The 21,714-nt window shown below is 43.5% G+C and overlaps 1 protein-coding gene across 2 annotated transcripts in view; it reads right to left on the bottom strand.

Moving 5' to 3' along the window:
* Positions 1–719: 719 nt before the first annotated feature.
* TRMT9B (tRNA methyltransferase 9B (putative)) overlaps positions 720–21,714 on the bottom strand; it is a 43,853-nt gene continuing 22,858 nt past the window's right edge. For both annotated transcript variants that reach the window (XM_083170105.1, XM_083170097.1), the window contains exons 2-4: positions 14,192–14,346; positions 5,846–6,019; positions 720–2,316 (exon numbers count right to left, since the gene is read on the bottom strand). In XM_083170105.1, coding sequence (XP_083026231.1) covers positions 1,340–2,316; positions 5,846–6,019; positions 14,192–14,345 — 1,305 coding nt within the window. In that variant the 5' untranslated portion in view covers position 14,346 and the 3' untranslated portion in view covers positions 720–1,339. The remainder of the gene's footprint in view (positions 2,317–5,845; positions 6,020–14,191; positions 14,347–21,714) is intronic.

Below are 21,714 nucleotides of genomic sequence, written 5' to 3' on the forward strand. Positions count from 1 at the left end.
AATCTAAAGAGCTAAGCCCTCTTGCGTAACAACCACGTGGCCCATTACATTCTGTCACTCTGTACCAACATTTATATGCACTCAGGGGTAGATTTATTAAACTCGATGAAGTGATAAACTGTCTGGTTTTTATCACCGACCAATCAGCTCCTACCTGTGAAGCTACAGGCTTGGTTTGATAAATGACAGGTAAGAGCTGATTGGCCGGTGATAAAAACCAGACAGTTTATCACTTCACTGAGCTTAATAAATCTACCCCTCAGTGAAGTAATGGCTACAAGTTTTGGGCTAAGCAAAAAAGGGATAAATGTATAAGAGAGTTACTCCTACAGTATTTAGATCTGCAATACATCCCATGGACATACCCCTGTGTGTACCATTCTGCCATCTAGAGGAAAGTAACATAATCACACCCTCTGAGTTGATCATCTAAAGCAGGGGTGGCCAAACCTGTCCTCAAGATCTACCAACGGTGCATGTTCTCCAGGTAACCTGTGGACCTAGTAGGAATGAATGCAGCAGGTTTTAAAATGTGACTACAGCTGTGCACCAGCTAGTTATCCTGGAAAACGTGGACCGTTGGTAGATCTCGAGGACTGGTTTGGCCACCCCTGATCTAAAGTAATGCAAGAGAGAGTGCGCACTGCAAGTTACTTGTCATTTCAAAACGGACTTCTCTGCTCTTTGTAAACTAAAACACCATTAACATGCTGGCTAGGTTTAGGCAAGGATAATGCTATTTTAATTACATTATTTCAACCAAATACTACTAAGTATATACGAATAACCAATTGTGCGTATATGTCAGAGTATAGCAGTACCCCTGTTTAGGTAATATATCTACCATAACGTTATGTAATACATAAGAGTGGGAAATCATCCTATTGCATTTTAAACTTATATTCAAAAAACATTAATATCTCACTTTAAAACACTGATTTTGGACATACGACCAAATATCTAATATACTGTACATGAGTTATTAATAATGGTACATACCAGTTACAATTCCAAAAATCTAGATGTGAGGATAATAATATTTCAAATAGTATTGCTTCAATACTTATTATTATGTTAAAAAATTAATTATAGGACTTTTAAAACAGGGAAACAAGCATATTAAAAATATATATATTATTATGAATACATGGTTAATTTATATAAAATACTATTTTCCAATATTGTCAGTTGCACATGTATCAAATAAAATATATAACAAAAATATTATCGGGGGGTTTTTTTACCGTACAAAAAAACATAAACAAAAGACATTAAAATATAGGAACAGTACTCAATAACCACGACTTCATGTAAATAGAAAACCAAAAACTAAAATTGGTTATTTTTTTTCTGCAATTATGCACCAATTGCCATGGTCAAAACAAGAACTTTTGATGTGAAGTTCTGGAACATCCGATTCTAAAAGACTGCGCAGTTCCCCGTCACGGAACACGTGATAATATCGCATGTAATCCTTCGCATCTTCTTCTTGGTCGATTGCAGCTATGGTCTCATCCAGAACTGAGTCGCTGGATTCTGTGGTTGAAGTTCTCTTTAAGACTTTGCTTTGGGTACACTTGTCACCCTCATAGCTACAAATGCAATTGCAGTAGTTGGTTTCCGGCTGAAAGGAGGTTTGCTTTGCAACATTTTGAATCAGACCACAGTGCTTTCCGTTCCCTGAGGCGTCTAAAGCTAGGAACCACTGTTGCTTTCTGTGCGTTTCATTTTTAATAAACACGTCATCGTCATCAAAACTGTGCTCCTTTAGTAGGAACCGCTGATGTCCAAGGTCAAGACTACAGTGTCGAGAAGGCTGGACAGATACAGTGCTATTCACCCAGCCACTGACAGGGCTGACAGACTTGATCTTGTCAATCTGCCGACTTAAGGCGGACTCATCCAAAGATCTAGAGAAGAACCATGAACGAAGGGAACGTCCTATGGCACTGTAGAGTCTGTTTTCTTCATTGGGAAACTTCATGCAGCACTTGCCAGTGTTGTGTGATTGCTTAGAACCGATAGCCTGACTCAAGTTATGTAAGTTGATGTTCTCACACTCGTTGACGGGCTTTGGTGTTATGTCATGTGACTTAGTACTAGGGTTAACTCGAATTTCCCACTGGCTGGTTTCGGAGGCACGTCGAGGCAGCAGTGCTTTGTTCCATGGCACAAATACATCCTGCTTTTCAAACCGGCGGCTCTTTTGTTCCATGGCCCAAACATACAGAATTATTTGACCACCTGGTAGGAGGACTCTTGCCATTTCTTTTATTGCACGAACTCTTCTTTGCTTAGTGGAAAAATGATGTATCACTAAAAAAACAGAATGAGCCGCGTTTAGGTTATTTTGCCAGTTTTCTAGTTAAAGCTGTCCAAGTCATATAACAGACATCTATTAAAAATAAGTCAACTTTTTGCAGATTAAGGGGGATATTCAGACCTGATTGCCCTGCAGCAAATTTGCGCGGCAGATGATTATCGATACACTACATACATACCTGGGATGCAATGCACGTGCGCGCTGCTGGCCAGCGATGAAAGGCTGCTACTTTATTTGATCACCAGCCATTTCCAAGGTGATTGAGAGAAAGTAGGCGTCTGGGGTGGTGACCAGCCATTTAGTGGGGGTACTAAGAAAACAGTGTTTAGGGGAGGGTGTGTGACGTCAGCTACATGCCGGATACGCCTGTTTCCATCGCAGTCACAGAGTAAGTCTCTGCGTACTCCGAGCCCGCGATGACTGGTGCCCAGTGTACAAATCATTAGATGGTGAACCGAATGGTTTTGGACATTTTTACATATATCTGAACGCTGGCCGCTATGAATTCCCAGCCATGCGATCAGGTCTGAATTACCCCTAAGGACAAGGCAGCAACATGTTTTCTGGTTAGCTATAAAACGCTGTCATTTATACAGTCTAGCAGAAATTTGAAGGGATTCTTCACTTTTCAATGTAGGCACAGGGATGATTTTGCAGCAAAACTGGAGCTGCCTGCACTGGAGAGGTAAGTACCGAATTGATGTGTGGGCCTGTGTGCACCATTCACACTGCACCTATTATACGCCACTCTATCTGTGTTATATGTACTGTGTTTAGGTTAATAGTATTTGTGTTATATGTACTGTATTTAGGTTACTAGTATTTGTGTTACATTTGCTCTATTTGTGTTATATGTACTGTGTTTCGGTTAATAGTATTTGTGTTATATGTACTGTATTTAGGTTACTAGTATGTGTGTTATATGTACTGTATTTAGGTTACTAGTATTTGTGTTACATGTACTGTGTTTAGGTTAATAGTATCTGTGTTATATGTACTGTGTTTAGGTTACTAGTATTTGTGTTATATGTACTGTATTCAGGTTACTAGTATTTGTGTTACATTTGCTCTATTTGTGTTATATGTACTGTGTTAAGGTCAATAGTATTTGTGTTATATGTACTGTATTTAGGTTACTAGTATTTGTGTTATATGTACTGTATTTAGGTTACTAGTATTTGTGTTACATGTACTGTGTTTAGGTTACTAGTATTTGTGTTATATGTACTGTGTTTAGGTTAATAGTATTTGTGTTATATGTACTGTGTTTAGGTTACTAGTATTTGTGTTATATGTACTGTGTTTAGGTTAATAGTATTTGTGTTATATGTACTGTGTTTAGGTTACTAGTATTTGTGTTATATGTACTGTGTTTAGGTTACTAGTATTTGTGTTATATGTTCTGTGTTTAGGTTAATAGTATTTGTGTTATATGTACTGTGTTTAGGTTACTAGTATTTGTGTTATATGTACTGTGTTTAGGTTAATAGTATTTGTGTTGTATGTTCTGTGTTTAGGTTACTAGTATTTTTGTTATATGTACTGTGTTTAGGTTAATAGTATTTGTGTTATATGTACTGTGTTTAGGTTACTAGTATTTGTGTTATATGTACTGTGTTTAGGTTAATAGTATTTGTGTTATATGTTCTGTGTTTAGGTTAATAGTATTTGTGTTATATGTACTGTGTTTAGGTTACTAGTATTTGTGTTATATGTACTGTGTTTAGGTTACTAGTATTTGTGTTATATGTCCTGTATTTAGGTTACTAGTATTTGTGTTACATTTACTCTATTTGTGTTACATGTACTGTTTTTGTGTTACATATACTGCATTTATATTACTAGAATTATATATTTTGTCTGTAATATTGTGTTACAGGTTCTGTATTTATTTTACTAAAATTGTATGTGTGTCACAGGCACTGTATGGGGTAAATTTACTAAGATGGGAGTTATATTGAAGATGCGATGCTGACCATAGCAACCAATCAGATTCTACTTATTTATTTAGCACTTACTAGAAGATAATAGATATCATCTGATTGGTTGCTATGGGCAACATACCACCTTCAATAGAACTCTCCCATCTTAGTAAATGTACCCCTTAGTAAATGTAACGGGAACTGTGTTTGTATTACATGTACTGAAATGCCCATTTCATGGAGAGAGTGGTCAGATGAATCCATCTGTGCCTGAAATCTCTGTACGTGTGTGTGTGTGTGCATGCCTCCTTCGGCACGTACAGTATGCTGAATTTTGGAAGATGCATCTGCAGGCCCAATTGCCTCTGACTCAATGACAGGCCCATAGTGAATGCACGAGGACGTGCTGATACTGTATCTGTCCAAATGAGCTTTGTACCTCAAACAGTGGCTGAGAACAGTGGTGAATAACAGCTTAGAGCGACTGGAGTGGGAGGGGGATTGGCTGTAGTAGCACTGTATAAAGGTCTAAACTAAAACGCTCCGTGCAATATGTAACATTGTTATTATGCCTATACCGTTACTGAATACAAATTCCCCTTATTTGGCACTGTTGTACTTTTATATTACTTTGCTGCTGCAACCTTGGGCAAATAGAAGGTTGAGTGCTGCAATATTTCTTCCGCCTATGAAAGATTCATGAGGCAGACGCTTCGGACTCATTATTTTTCCCAAGTTATTCAATAATAAAATGATTTGCTTTGATGATGAGTGGACCAAAGAAGAATAACTTGGCAGAGCCTACACATTACGTTACAGCAAGTTCAAGGACAATGTCCGACTGGGCAATAGCTCAATATCACATTCCAGGCAGCAGAGAATATGGAAATGTTCCTAATTGGATATATACGTACAGTATATATGAGTACATGGCACGGTGAGTGCAAAAATAAATGCAGATTTTGTATTGGTTTAGGTCCTCACAAACAACCCCTATTCCTGTAACACTTATACCACTTTCACATCGCAAAATGCAGGGTCGCACCGGGGTTCAGTCCCAGTGTGACCCTGCATTTTGTTCTGTTTATATCCCTTCAGCGAACCGGCAATATTGATGTTTTGCTGATGTCATGTGGGGGCGGGGCAGAGCGGTGGAGCATCATCGGGGCGGGGGAGGAGGCAGCGCTTAGAGATGGCGCTGCTCCAAGCACTGTCTCCTCCATTAGTGTGAAAGGGGAAACGGGTCGCTCGACCCAATTAACTCGTGCACACTGCACAGCAACACGGTAACAAACAGGTAATAACCCTTCTTTTTTACCAGTTCTTAATGCCGTGTTGCTGCCATTATGTTGGACCCGGTAACCCCTTTAAGATTGCACCAATTACCGTGTCGAACCGGCAACAAACCGGCGTGAACCCGGTAATTAGGTGCAATCTGAAATGGGTATTACTAGCTCCTATTAACCCACAATGTGCAATGAGACTGCTTGAGTACACATTAAACATACAAAACACATATTAGTGATGAATTTTAGCATTATGTGCATGCTCTTACTGCAAAATTGCCCAACCACTCACAATCATCGGCTATCAAACTTACCTCCAATGGAAATGACAGTATCAAAACACTGGTCCCTAAAGGGGAGATTCAAGTTGTCACAAACCATGACTTCCAAGTTGTTATTCCTACCAATTTCCACTAGGGGTTCACAGTAATCGCAGCCCAAATTGTATGTTTCGCTGTTCACACTGAGATACTTTCCTGTACCACAGCCTGCGAAGACAAAAATACATTTCTTTGTTGCAAATAAAATAAAGGTACATAATGTAGATGTGTCACTAAAAGTAAACAACGCGTTGTGCACCAATGTCTCATTCCAGTACACATCAAAGTGTCCCCCTACTTTCTACTTTCAAAAACTGTCCCCCACAAGCTAGAAGTAGAAAAGGGATTGAGGGGTAGATGTATGAAGCAGTGATAATGGAGAAGTGATAAAGTGACTGGTACATTATCACCGGCCAATCAACTTCTAACTGTTCCTTTTTAAACCCAGCCTGTAACTTAACAATAAGGAGCTGATTGGCCGGTAATAAAGAACCAGGCACTTTATCACTTCTCCTCCATTATCTGGGTGCCTAGCAGGGGCTGGCTGGCAACTTTTAGCCTAGGGGGCAAGTCCATAGCACTGGCCCATACCCACCCACCCCCCCCCACACACTCTCTGGAAGACGGAATGCTTGCCGCTGAAAAATTAGGCGTGTGGCGTGTGGCCTATCATAAGGGCGCGTGGCCTATACCATGATTGTATTGTGTACCTGCAGATTGCACATTGTGATGCACACCTTGATGCCCATTACACTCTATACTGTGATGGCAATTACCCAATGATCCCCACACCGTAATGCCCATTACGCCCCATACCATGATGCTCATTGCACCGCACAATGTGATGTCCACAGTGCCAGATTTGCCCCCACAGTGCCAGATATTCCGCCACAGTGCCAGATATTCCCCCACAGTGCCAGAGACACATATGCCCCCACAGTGCCAGATATTCCCCCGCAGTGCCAGAGACACATATGCGCCCACAGTGCCAGATATTCTCCCACAGTGCCAGAGACACATATGCCCCGACAGTGCCAGATATTCCCCCAGAGTGCCAGAGACACATATGCCCCCACAGTGCCAGATATGCCCCCACAGTGCTAGAGACACATATGCCCCCACAGTGCCAGATATTCCCCCACAGTGCAAGAGACACATATGCCCCCACAGTGTCAGATATGCCCCCACAGCGCCAGATACACATATGCCCCCACAGTGCCAGAAATGCCCCCACAGTGCCAGAGACACATATGCCCCCACAGTGCCAGATATGCCCCCACAGTGCCAGATATGCCCCACAGTGCCAGATACACATATGCCCCCACAGTGACAGATATTCTCCCACAGTGCCAGAGACACATATGCCCCCACAGTGCCAGATATTCCCCCACAGTGCCAAATACACACTTGCCCCCACGGTGCCAGAAACACATATGCCCCACAGTGCCAGATATTCCCCCACAGTGCCAGAGACACATATGCCCCCACAGTGCCAGATATGCCCCCACAGTGCTAGAGACACATATGTCCCCACAGTGCCAGATATTCCCCCACAGTGCAAGAGACACATATGCCCCCACAGTGCCAGAGACACATATGCCCCCACAGTGCCAGATATGCCCCCACAGTGCCAGATACACATATGCCCCCACAGTGCCAGAAATGCCCCCACAGTGCCAGAGACACATATGCCCCCACAGTGCCAGATATGCCCCCACAGTGCCAAATATGCCCCACAGTGCCAGATACACATATGCCCCCACAGTGCCAGAGACACATATGCCACCACAGTGCCAGATATTCCCCCACAGTGCCAGATACACACATGCCCGCACAGTGTCAGAAACACATATGCCCCACAGTGCCAGAATTTGCCAGCAGCAACTCACCATTGTTGCTGTCTCTCATCTCCATCTGCTGCTGCTGAAGGAGGGGGGGCGGGCGGGGGAGAGCGCAGTACATGCCCCTCCTGCCCACACCCCAGTCCGGTGCATCCTGCAGCCCCAGTCCGGTGCATCCTGCAGCCCCAGTCCGGTGCAGGCCGCGCACCTCCTCCAGCTCTCCTGCGCTGGCCGCGGCTTTCAGAACATGCCCGCGGCTACAGGAAAATGGCCGCCGGCCTCCTGCACTGAGGACATGTCTGCACTGAGGCCGTGTTCTGGAAGCCGCGGCCAGCGCAGGAGATCTGGAGGAGGTGCGTGGCCCGCAGCAAGTGGCTGGGTAAGTGGCCCGGGGGGCACATGGCACCCTGCCCCCCGGCCCAGCCCACCCGTGGTGCCTAGGCACCCTGGGGTACCTCGGAACATTTGTAGAGGTGCCCTGGGATGCTGGTCCAGGACCAAATAAACATATCTATGGTCAAAGTTCCTGTCATTTTTCATACCCAGTCTGTAACTTGACAGTTAGGGGCTGATTGGCTAATGCATTATAACCTTCATTTTTTTTCTCTTCTCCAGGCTTAATACATCTGTCCCTCTATTCCATGCGGTCTGGACATCCGCATGAAATACTGTTGAAAATGTCCCACCCAAAATGTCCACCAAAGCAGAGGAGGCCCTATTAAATGATGATGAGGCCATTTTGGGAGGGACATTTACTTGAGAAGGAGTCTACTCATGTAGATAGAAGGCAGCAAACACAGGACATACTGTACTAAGACAGATGCAAACAGCACAACAGCTGCTGCTACATCATGAAACCCCTGACAAGGATCAGGTTGTGTGGCATAAATCTAAGGGACATAACTTTGTCAGGCATAATATGGTGTCATGGGCCCTAATTGTGTTGGGAGTAATATGGTGTCAGGTCATTACTGTGTGGGGCATAATTTGGTGAAAGGGGCATTACAGTGTGGGGGTAATTAGGTGAAAGTGGCATTACTGTGTTGGGCATGATATGCCTTTTCAGTGAGGCCATGCACCTTTTTTTGGGCACACACAAATATTTTACTTTTCCAATGTTTATCGGAGGCGGTCACATTATTTAATATTAGTCAACTTGTAGCTCCAGCCAGGGGCGGATTGGCCATACACCTCGCAGGGAAGATTTCTGGCAGGCCGATGAACCTGTGAGGCCACCCGTTAGGCCACCTGTGGTCCTGCCCAGAGTAGTGGCTCTGTCCCCCTCCTGTCTCCCACACAAACAGCAACTGCCGGGTCACAGAGAGGAGTACGAGACACTAAAAATACTCATCTATGGTGGACGCCCATACAGAGGCGTACCTAGATATTCATGGGCCCCATAGCAAAAGTTTGTAAGGGCCCCCTATTTAGCAAATGATGGTGATAAATGTACGTAAAACATATTACTTAGACAGCAAAGATGGGCCCCCTTCAGCTCTGGGCCCCATAGCAGCTGCACCCCTTGCACCTATGGTAGTTACGCCCTAGCGCCCATCTATACCAATTGTGACACCTGCTAAAGGGACAGGAGTGGGTGCTATCTGGGGGTGTTTCTGGACTCAACTGGGGGAAGGGAGGGGGTATGTGTGATAGTTGGGGGATTATGGTAATGAGTTGTATGCTTAATAAAGGTTTTGGGGTCTATGCTTAGTATCTTTGGTGTATGTGCTCAGTCTCAGTGGGGGGGAGTTGCGGTAATATGTGAAATGTGGAGGGTTATGGCATATTTATTTATTTATTATTATTCATTAACAGTTTCTTAACTGTCTTGTACTGTAATTGTTATGTGTTTTTGATTATAACTATGCTTTGTAAAGCGCTGCGGAATCTGTGTGCGCTATGCACACAGATTCCGCAGCGCTTTACAAAGCATAGTTATAATCAAAAACACATAACAAATTACAGTACAAGACAGTTTAGGACAAGTACATGGTTAATATGGACAGTTGCACCAGGGGACAGGACACTGAAGCAATCATCAGGGTGGCAGAGGTTTATATATTCTAAGAAAGGCACATAAGGAGAGAGGGCCCTGCTCGTGAGAGCTTACATTCTAAAGGGGAGGGTTAGACAGACTGGGGTGACACAGAAGGGGAAGAAGTGAGCATAAACAGTAGGTTAGGATGAGAGATGGTCAGGTTTTATGCAGGAGAGTGGGAAGAAGTCAGCTTAGTCTTTAATATTTTAAGTCTAAAAAAGCGCTGGGTCATCCAGGAGTAGATAGCAGAGAGACAGTTGGAGATATAAGTGAGGATAGAGGGAGAGAGATTAGGAAAGTATCGGTAGATTTTAGTATTATCAGCATAGAGGTGATAGTGGAAGTTAAGTGAGCAAGTAAGCTCACCCAGGCCCTTATTCTGATCGGTGCGGCCGGAGCCGAATATGCGGCCATACGGATCGCCAACTCCGTCCGTATGCGGTAAGAAGCTGGCCGAACGGACCGCACGTGTATTTTTCACGGAATACGCCTCCTCCATCTAAGGGAACCTCCCCCATCATTCGATGGTCGCAGACCATCGAATGCAGGACCGAATGCTCCACCAGCTCCCGCAACCTCAGACCACACGGACATGTTTCCGTGCAAAAGCAGGGATCTGGGCGGGCAGCTGACATCCGGCGATGTCATATGTCCGCCCCATACACGTGCGTCACGACTGCATTACCATACGTACGCCCAGCGTTTGCATGGGAACGCCCATGAAACGCGGGGCGTATGCATATGGTAATGAGCCCAAATAGCCCTTCACGCCCCTCTCCACCCCCTGTTCGGAGTGTTCACAGATCATGCGGGATTTGGCCGTACGCCCCGCTCGCACATGCGCATAGACGCCTCTGCACATGCGCAGACACAAAACATCGGCGGGCCGAACGCACGCGGATATATCCGCACCGATCAGAATAAGGGCCCCAGAGAGGACGTATAGAGGTAGAGAAGAAGAGGGCCAAGAATAAAATGTTGGGGGACACCTACTATTAATGGAAGAGCAGCAGAGGTGAATCACAGCAGCATAATGGTCCGGGGGCCACTAGACTGCCTAGCATATTAAGACCAGCGACTTCCACACAGGTGTAGTGATGTAGTAACCCCACCTATTTTGATGTTGGTTGCACGTACATTTGATTGGTGCCACCTACGTGAGGCCACTTCTGGAAATTTTCCAGGGACGCTTTTAGTTCTTATCCGCCCCTGCCTCCAGTTGTTGTCAAACTACAAGTCCCAGCATGCTCTACCAGCTGATCAATGAGAGGATTTGCAGGAACTTGTAGTTTTGCAACAGGTTGACCAGACCATTGTAATCTTCTTGGATGATCTGACAGTACATAGGATTTGTGCAAAACAGAAAAAAGTGGCAACGGGATGATAGTTCATGGGAGGGTTTTTGTAAAATACATTGCATCACATTTGTGGCCTAATTCAGAGGTGGCTGCAGAAGCGCATCTATTGGCGGTCGCCCGTCTGCCACTTTATGCCACGACTGCTATGAAGTCCTTCCCTGGTGCACTCCCGTGTGCCCAAATGTGCAAAGACTGAGACACCCACTTTCAGCTTTTGTACATGCAGTAATACCAGTGGTGCGCCATATGGCAGGTGCAGTTTCTGTCTGCGTCTGTATATGTGTGCGAGTGAGCATCTGTTCAATCAGCCACCGATACGCCTGTGACACTCCCATAACACGCCCACAAGATGGACCATCTCTGTGCACGGCATCTCCAAGTCACCTCCCATAGGGGGAGATATACTGAGCCTTGAAAAATTATAAAATGGAGAGTTATAATGCACCAACCAATCAGCTCCTAACTGCTACATCACAGGCTGTGTTTGAAAAATGACAGGTAGGAGCTGTTTAGCTGGTGCGTTATCACTTTCCATTTTATCACTTTTCAAGCTTAGTGCATCTGGCCCATATGGAGTTATCGATAACATTAGGCATACAATTGAAACAAGTAACACACATATTAAATATTAATGTAAATGTTTAATTGCCAAGGGAATAGATTAAGCTTTCAATAAAAAAAAAGCTAAAAAGGTCAGTGCGAATCATGAGGGAACCCATTTACGAATCAATCCGCTGACCATTATAGAGGAGAACATATTATTTATTCAACTAAACTTTGTTCCATTTAAAGTTATTAAAGATATGACATAAAATCTATTTTTTTTAATCAGTAATTTTTTTTAACTATTTTATTGTTCAATGCTTTATATTGTTTAAACCAGGCATGTCCAAACTATGGCCCTCCAGCTGTTGTGAAACTACAAGTCCCACCGTGCCTTGCCACAGTTTTGCTATTAGGGAATGCTAAAACTATTGCAAGGCATGCTGGGATGTGTAGTTTCAAAACAGCTGGAGGGCCACAGTTTGGACATGCCTGGTTTAAATAGAATGAAATGAAACGGGACAATGAAATGTGTAAAACTCATGTCGACCTTTTGACTGTTGACCTTCCCATTATCGACCTAATGCTTGTGTCAACCTTCTGACACTGCTGACCTTAGCCATGTCAACATATTTCATGTGTCGACCTAAGCCCTGTCCACCTTTATAGTGTCGAGCCAGTTTCTCCAGGCTACGAAAAAATAATCAATGCAGGAAAAATTTATAAAAAACGTGCAAAAAACAGAGGGGCAGATATATTAAACTCAGTGAAGTGATAAAGTGTCTGGTTTTTATCACCGGCCAATCAGCTCCTAACTGAGAAGTTACAGGCTTGGGGCAGGATTCTCTAATAACCCCCGCAGCACATCGCCGGCACTCGCATTGTTAATAATCACATATGCAGTAACATATGCGATTATTAACACAAAGGCGATAGCCGGCGATGTGCAGCGGGTCCCCCCTCCCTCCCTGAACACTCTGCCGGCAGTGAGAGGGCTCCTCTTCCTCCTCCCTGCACCCGGAAGCTGTGCAGGGAGGAGGAGATCACTGGTCCGGTCAGCACAGCAGGAGGCTGCCCAGACACAGGTGAGTGGGATGCGGCACGGATCGGCAGGGGGCGCGCAGGGCGGCAGGGGGCGCGAAGAGTTCCATGGGGTTACGCCATCTAGAACTGGGGAAACCCCCCCGCAGCGAAGCCCCGACGATGGGGCTTTGCTGCATATGAAAATGCGGTAAAAACCCCCCAAAACTGGGTTTTTACAGCATTTTGTGTTTGGTAAATCTCGCCCTTGGTTTGAAAAATGACAGGTAGGAGCTGATTGGCCGGTGAAAAAACCAGACACTTTGGGGGAAATTTACTAATGGAAATTTGTAAATAAATAGGTGTATTTGTATCCAAAAATAATACGGAAATTCGTATTCGTATTGATAGCACATCATAGTGTAAATGTAAAAAATAAGTGTATTTCTGGATACAAATACACCTATTTTTTACAAATTTCCTTTAGTAAATTTCCCCCTTTATCACTTCACCGAGCTTAATAAATCTACCCTAAAGTTTGAAATACTGAAGATTTAAGTTAGATAATATATAGAAGGAACATTGCGAGAAGGATTTGTGTCATAGACTGTATTTTCTCTATCTCTGAATGTTCTTTCTACTTGTCATTTTCCTGCCTGCAGCTTAATGTGGTGAAGAAATCACTTTTCAAATGTGTCAGCCGCACAGTGTAACAAATTTTACCCTATTTGTATCCATTGTCTATTTATACCATTGTTCAGAGAAGGCTGTAATTACGCAGAAGACAAGAAGCTGCTGCCAGGAAGATGATCCACAACTTTCCTATTTTCAATAGATAGAAATTTACATCTAAAGGTCCATACACACTGGGCGACTATGCCCAGTGTATATGGACAGCGATGACCGCGTTCATTGCTGGGGGAAAGCTGCTCAGTGCATACACACTGAGCGGCTTTCCCCCTGCCCGGCGCCGACGAAGGGGGAGGACGGCTTTGCATAGCGCAGTGCTATGCTAAGCCGTCCTCAAAACCGCTCATCTGCTGGTATAACCAGCAGATGAGCGGCTTTCCCGGAGAAGATGTGGGAGCGCGCAGAAAAGTTTTCAAAGTGCTGGGACACGGAGCATAGCTCCACCCCCCGACACCCGCGAAGCCCCTCCCCCATGTTTTGATTGGCCTACAGGCCAATCAATCAAACACAATGGATGATCATCGATATGTAAAAATATCGATGGTCATCCATTGCATAGTTTAGCACTATCGGTGGTCAGTTGCAGAATTGCCATTGATGGCAACCGTCGATGGCAATGGCAACGATGGCCATCCCTACACTGGGTGGCTTTGAGCTGAAAGCCGCTCAAACCCAGTGTGTATGGGCCTTAAATGTATAAAGACAACTACAGAGGGGGACTCACTAAACGTGTCCGGATCTGTCTTTCTGTGAAGTACTGTGCTACACGGCAAGAACTGGGTGGAGACAATTGTGATTGTGGCTGGAGGTCTGTTTAGGGCAACTTTGGCCTGAAATAATGCATTCTTACCTATATCCACAACGAGACTGCCTGGCTTTTGCTCCAGAAGAAACTGTCGGACCTTTGGCCAAGCTTTACTCTGCACTTCATTGAAGTACGGGGCGGTGCTTTCATACACATTGTGCACATGTTGATTTTCCAGCTGGGCAGCCTCATAGTCCATGCTGAAATAGAACAATATATAAATATATATGTACAAAAGCCAAGAATAACTCAAATTAACAGCTGAAAACATTCACAAGAATATGCATCTAAAATATTCAAACTTTACCTCATTATTTACCCTCTTCCCACTACGAGGATATAATACTGGCTAATGCAAGTCCGTAGGGAGGGACATGGCAGATCCACATCATTTTAGCTTCTCCCCATGTACCCGTAATTCACCACATTTTCCTGTAACTACTAACACAAAGATCCAGTTCCTGCCCCAACAATGGTCATTTGTTTCCTTCTTCGGCTTCTCTCTGAGAGAAGCAAGTAGGCAAGTATGGTGTTCATACACATCTTATATCAGACACCAATACTGGAAACTACAACATCATTTCATTTAATTCATTTTTTTAAAGCCTCTATATTAAAGTAGGTTTACAAATAAAACTGGCCAGATGCGTCAAACAGAAATAATGCATTGATAGTTATAGGGCCAGATGTACTAAACTTCAAAAGTGATAAAAAAGAAGAGACAATCAGCTCCTAGCTGCCACGTCACAGGCTGTGTTTGAAAAATAACAGTTAGGAGCTGATTGGTTGGTGGTTTATCACTTTCCACTTTATCACTTTTCAAGGCTTAGTACATCTCACCCATAATGAGCTAGAGAGTGCTCTATAGACAGTGATAATCACTCATACTATTACGTACCCTCTAGTGGCCTCGTTACGCTCGGCACACTATTTTATTCTCCCACCCCGCCCTAGCGGATGGTAGGGCATGAAATACCGCCTGTCGGCACATGTCGGCTCACAAAAAGTGAAAAACCCCATGTCGATTGACTGTCGACCTAGACACTGTCGACCTAATGCTTGTGTCGACCTAATGACCTGTCGACCTAGTCCCATGTCGACCTAAAATCGTCGACCTAGAACCATGTCTACCTAATGGTGTCAACTCAAAGCTTGTCAACCAACATACTGTATACCAAATGACCATATCCCTAATCAGTAATACATGCAATATAAAAGCAAGTGAAACAAGCACAGTGGGTATAAATGAGAACTGGAATGCTTTGATAGTAAGGTAACTTAAGGTAGGAGGAAAGAGAATAACAGGATGACAGCTCTAAAACTAGAAGATTGAGGGATACCTGGAAATGACCTGAAAGTGTTGACAATTATGGATTACCTCATTATAGAAAACCTACAACAGACATTACATTTTCCTCTTATTAGTCATTTATTCATAATAGCGTGTCATTAGGCAGGAAACGATGGACTTCTTCACCGGCTCATTTCATGTTTACTCTCCCCACTTTGCTTTTGTAAATATGGAAAATCAATTGATTGCTATGGAAACATTAAAGTCAAGGATGTAATACAGGTTTTTTATTTTCTTAATCTAGAATGACTATTGCCAATACATTTAAATGCCAGTTTTTTTTTAATAATAAAAATCACTGAAAACACATGTTTACTAGATATCAGAATCAGCTTTATTGGCCAGGTATACTTGCATATACTAGGAATTTGTTTTCGGTTTGCTGTGCAGCAACCAGGTGGGTAACAAGTTATTGGGTTACATCAGAGGGTTGTATTCAATGCTTTTTGTGAGCTGTGACAGTGAGCAGTGCTGCCTGCCTGCCTGCGTGTTATTTTTCCAACAGTTTTCCACTATATACTTTCTTGACAGCCATGGAGAGATACATGGGGCTGATGTGGCTGCCCTAGCTTTTAGTAGGAATGGTTTGCAAAAAATCAAATGGTTCTCTGCCATTAGTGGCCCCTAACTGTCATTTTTCAAACACATCCTTGACATAATATGGCATTTAGGGGCTGATTGGCTGGAACTTTATCTCTCTTCACAATATTACTCCCAAAGGCTTAGTAGATCTCCCCCTAAGCTGGGGGACACCGAACCAGATGTATAAGTTGATCAGCTGCCCAGTCGGCCATTAAAATCACTTCTCCAACATGATGATCCAGCTGCTAAGTATCTCCCCTCCTTATATCCCAATATTTTAGGATTGCTATAACTACAGTATGTTAAAGCTACATTGTAAAAACTGGAAATATTCTATTATTCTGAAAAATAACAATTGCCATCATAAATATGTTTCCTCAGTGACCACCATGTACCATGTTTTTTGAATAAACATTAGCTTTTAACACTTCAAATAACATATCCTACAATACCACATTGATATAATCTCTTTGATGTAGTTCTACGGGGCAAAAAAATGTGAGGGGGGAGGAGCCTATGCCGTATGCACTGGGTCTCTGCAAATTACATGCAGTCTGCTAAATCAGCCCTCCAAAGATGGCTACCACCTTAAAGGAAACAAATGGTCCATAGAGGAGAGATAGAACCGTTGTCCCACAACTCAGCAGTCCCCATAAAATTCTATGAGGCTGTGATGTGTCCGTATGCAGTAATCTCCGGGAAGGCAAAACTTTCTGGAGCTTCTGCGTGATAGGCACGGTCATCTACAGCAGTCTATGGGCATCTTTGTGCATGCTGAAGGCAAGGGCTGTGCATGCGGAAAAGTATTCCCAGGTCATAAACTTGGAATCAGTCATTTAGCTCCAAACCTACACGAATGCTGATTGATACAGTTATTAATGCTGTTGGCATTGTAGAGGAAAAGAAGGAATAAGTGAGGGAAGGAAAAGCATATGACAGAAGAGGGCCCTGCTTGTGATAGCTTGCATTCTTACTGGGAGTTGTAGACAGGCAGTGTGATGACACAGAGAGGAGAGACAGTGAAGCAAGCACAGTGGGTTTAAATGAGAATGCTCTGATTAAGAAGTGGCTCTTGGGAGCCTGTTTGAAGCTTGTATAGTGGTGGCACTTGTATGCAGGAATGTGAATGGAAAAGGGGTACTAACTCATCTTTGTGGCCACCGCTTACACCAGTTACGTAAGATAGTGATTGTCCCCTCGCGGGCTTGCTTTGCTCGCCACAACTATACTAAAGGTAATAGATGGTGGAGTTGACAGGATTCAGTATTGAATCCCGGCGGTCGGGATCCCGGCGTTCAGAATCCCGACGCCAGAATCCCGACAGCCGAAATGCCGACAAGGGGGGGACGTGGATCGCCCCCCCTTGCGGGCTCGCTGCGCTCGCCACGCAGCGGGCCCGGTGCCTCGCTACGCTCGGCACACTAATTTATTCTCCCTCCAGGGGTGTCGTGGACACCCCTGGAGGGAGAATGTGTCGGCATTTCGGCGGTCGGGATTCCGGCGTCGGGATTCCGGCGTCGGGATTCTGAACGCCGGGATCCCGACCGCCGGGATTGTAACTGCATCCCCGTTGACACAGGAGGGTAGTGTGGACCCCAAAAATAACCCTCGCGTCTAATACTTGTGGCTCGCCGAACGCTACGTAAGTTCCGTAGCAAAAGTGGTGGCCGCAAAGATGAGGAAGTACCAAGAAAAGATTGGGTGAGGGCTTTGTGAGTGTGAAAAGCTTTGACTTGAGTTATGAAGGTAAAAGCAAACCAGGCTGGGGTCTGTAGGAGAAGGGAGGCAGTTGAATTACATTGGGAGAGGAAGAGGAGCTGGGCAGAAGTATTGAGGACAGATTAGAGCAGAGAGAGATGGAAGATTGGAGGACAGATAAAATGAGGTTACAGCAGCCCAGTCTGAAGATCAGTAAATGGTGAAAGGTTGCCTCTATCATGAGAAAGGGTTTAAACCTGAAGATATTTCTGAATTGGGACTGTCAGGACTACAAAAGGTACTCGTAGTGTGGTTTGAAGGAGTAGGTGGAGTCAAGGATATATCCAATTGCAATTGTCCGCTAGAAGAGATGGTCTTGTTGTCAAAAGAGTAATGAAACTGAGGAAGGTGAATGAATTTGGGAGGGTGGGGAGCCCAGTTTTAAAAATGTAAACTTTAAGAATGTGCTATAATAGAAAACATTGTTAATGTCTCAACTTAATGAGTATATAATGTCTAAACAATTAGTTTACAAGTATAAAGTACTACTTTTTCAAATGGAGCCTTTATTCTAGTTCTTTATCTAAGTTTTGTTATTTATGCTTTTTATTTATTGGTGTACCCGCTGTCAGAATGAGAGAACACTTTCATCTATTCCAACTAAATATAGATCACCGTAAGCACATCTGAAAGGACATTTTCTTATGTTCTCATCTGTATTTGAGAAAAACAACATTGAGAACTTTGAAAAGAACAGTTATCTAATGGCTGAACAAGAACAATTCACATATAAAATATTAGACTTTAACTATTTTGTTGTAAGCAAAAAGTTTTAATTTTTAAGATTTTTTTTTTTATTAATCTGTAGCAACAAGACTTTTCACTGGTTACAGCAACTTTAGAAAATCAGTTATCACTGACGCATGATAAGAAAATGTAGCTGGGCAGATGAGTGATAATAACCATCAGAGCAAACAAATGGGTGTGCAGCGTAGTCCCTTTAGGCATAGGCTGCACTGGGCTCTTTTCGATGTTCGGACTGGGCCCAGGACATGACTATTATGCTCCATTCCTACCACACATTGCTCTGCATCGCTCAGCTCCTGTTGCTGCCCATAGATGAGAGTGAGGGAAAGCGATAGCTCTTATGCCTTGTAGTTCTTATGACCAATGAGTTATGTATTCTCTGGGGAACTGGAGAAACTATTGTTTGTATTATTTGTTACTGTTAGGGCCAGCGTGTTTTCTTTTTTTTACTGTGGGAACTTGTTTATTTATTTATTTTTTTTGCTGTGTGGGCCAGTGTGTTTAATTTTTTTGCTTTGTGGGCCAGTGTATTTTTTATTTTTATTTTGCTGTGAGAGGTCAGGTGTTTTTTTTTTCTGTCAGGTCAGGGTGTGAGATTTTATTTTTCTGTGATGGCCAATGTGGGGGTGCAAGAAGCAAAAATGGAGTGTAAGGTAGTTTTCTTTGTGAGGCCACGCACCCTTATTTTATGCTGTCCAAAGGCTGAGAGGTATGATACATTTTGAAACTATCTGGGCGGAGGAGGAACTGGGACTCTTACCCATACTGTGTAGAAATTGCCCTGACTGGAGATACTGTATGACATTTTTGTGTGAATCCTCCAAAAAACAGCATAATTTTCCAAGTGACTGTACATGAAAATCTCTGATTATAGTAAAGGTGCCCATACACGGTACAAATATTGTATACAATTTGGACTACATAGGTTTTGCAATGCAATGAGATGAGATCTAGTACAAAAAGTATGTGCAGCACATACTGTTTGAGCTGTGCGATGAGATGTGTGACGGGAGCGCACATCTCATTGCACGTAGTAATTGTACCGCGTATGGACACCTTTAGGAATCTGGGAAAACTAAAATTATTTTAACTGCTTGATGATGTCAAAAATATAGAAATTATTGGTAGCACAATTAAATAACCTTTATTGATTAATAAACAAGAAAAGTTTATTAACTTGTGCACATGGATGAAACCCCAAAGAGATCATTCTCAGTACTCCCTGCAACTGCTACGTCACAATACACATGTTCAGATGGGCACCAGGTCCAAAACCAGGAAGTCCTTCTATCAGAAAAGACAGCTCTCATTGGAAGGGCTGTTCTTTGTGAATTTCTTGGTACATACTAGTGTACAGTATGTACCCAATTAGTGGCCTATATGTACCACATTGCAGATACAAACATCCAACTCACTATCTCCAAGGTTAATGCACTATGGGGTTTATTCTAGTTCACTCTTTCTGACAAAATCCTTCTTAGATGGACAAAACCATGTGCACTGCAGGGGTGCAGATGTAACATGTGCAGAGAGAATTAGATTTGGGTGAGTTATTTTGTTTCTGCGCAGGGAAAATACTGGCTGCATGATTTTACACTTCAATATAGATCTCACTTTGAAGTAAAACCCCACCCAAATCTAACTCTCTCTGCACAAGTTACATCTGCCCCACCCGCAGTGCACATGGTTTTGTCCATCTAAGAAGGATTTTGTCAGAAAGAATGGACTAGAATAACCCCCTATATTATTTTCAACAGTGGTTTGGGGGCAATTCCCAGATTTTGAAGGTCAGATTGGGGGGATTGGGGATTAACATTGAAAAATTGCAGAATCTGGACTTTATAACATGCTTAATATCCCTGAAACCCAGACGAATCGCCGATCTTTGCTGCCGTTGATCGACACATCCAGTGTCATTGGATCAGGCGATTGGGCAGGTGTATGAGCATCTTTACACAGTATATATCCACATTAAGGTGCAAAATAATCTGTGGCAATGGTACAGTAAAGTAGCTGTATACTGTATAGCCTAAATCTATAAGGTAAATTGTGCTACAGTCTGTACTCCACATTTCTCCATCATTTCCAACACAAATTCTATGAACAGGTTCTTACTAGTCCCATAATGACTATAATATAAGGCAATCTGTCAGTATTTTGAAGCTTTATAACTTCATAGTAGTCTTTATCTGGCAAAGTGAGGATATAAATGTAATGCAATGGATGAAAAGAGGATTATTGCTTCTTCAATCACAATTGATATTTATCTATAAGAGCACTGATTCCGTGCATGATGTTTATTTCATATATTGCAGCGAGTTAAGTAAAAGGAGGCTTTGATCTCTGGGTATATTTATCTAGGAAACCACAGTTTGATGTTACTGTCTTAGTAAAGATAATGGACCAGTGTGCAGATAAAGATAGTTATTTTGCAGTACTGTTTTATATCGAAGGGTTCATTCAATTAATCCAGGACAACACTAACATAGCATTTTGAATGCAGAAACAGCCGCAGTCACATACAGAATATAGGCACCAACATCATTTCACTAAGCAAGGTCTACTTGTGCGTCTTATACACATAGTAATGTGAATAAGATGCTTTTTAAAGAAAAAGCCAAACAAAATACACTAAGCATGGGTGTGGTATGGGACTCCGACAGTCGGGATCCCGACAGTCATTATCCCGACTGTCCGGAGTCAGACAGCATGGCGAGCGCAAAGAAGCCCCTTGCGGGCTTTCTGCGCTCGCCACGCTGCGGGCACGGTGTCTTGCTACGCGAGCCACCTATTCTATTCTCCCTCTATGGGGGTCATGGACCCCCACGAGGGAAAATAGCTGGTGTCCGTCGGGCACCCGGCTGTCGGCATTTTGACAGTTGGGATCCCGACGTCGGGTAAATGACTGTCGGGATCCCGACTGTCGGGAAGCCGTCCGGCACCCCTAAGCATTACCGGCGCTGTTTAACGGCACTAGAAGGGCTGTTTAATGCGCAAGCAGCCAAGATGTATGTAGACAAATCTGTGTCCACTTACACACAGTGATGTCCAGGTTTTTAACCCTTTCAGTGGCACTCCTGAGAATTTTCCGGGTTATGCTCCAGTGCGCAGACTGGCAAAACTGGGAAAT

This window comes from Crinia signifera, chromosome 1, assembly GCF_055691185.1.
Source record: "Crinia signifera chromosome 1, ASM5569118v1, whole genome shotgun sequence".
NCBI classification, from domain to species: domain Eukaryota; kingdom Metazoa; phylum Chordata; class Amphibia; order Anura; family Myobatrachidae; genus Crinia; species Crinia signifera.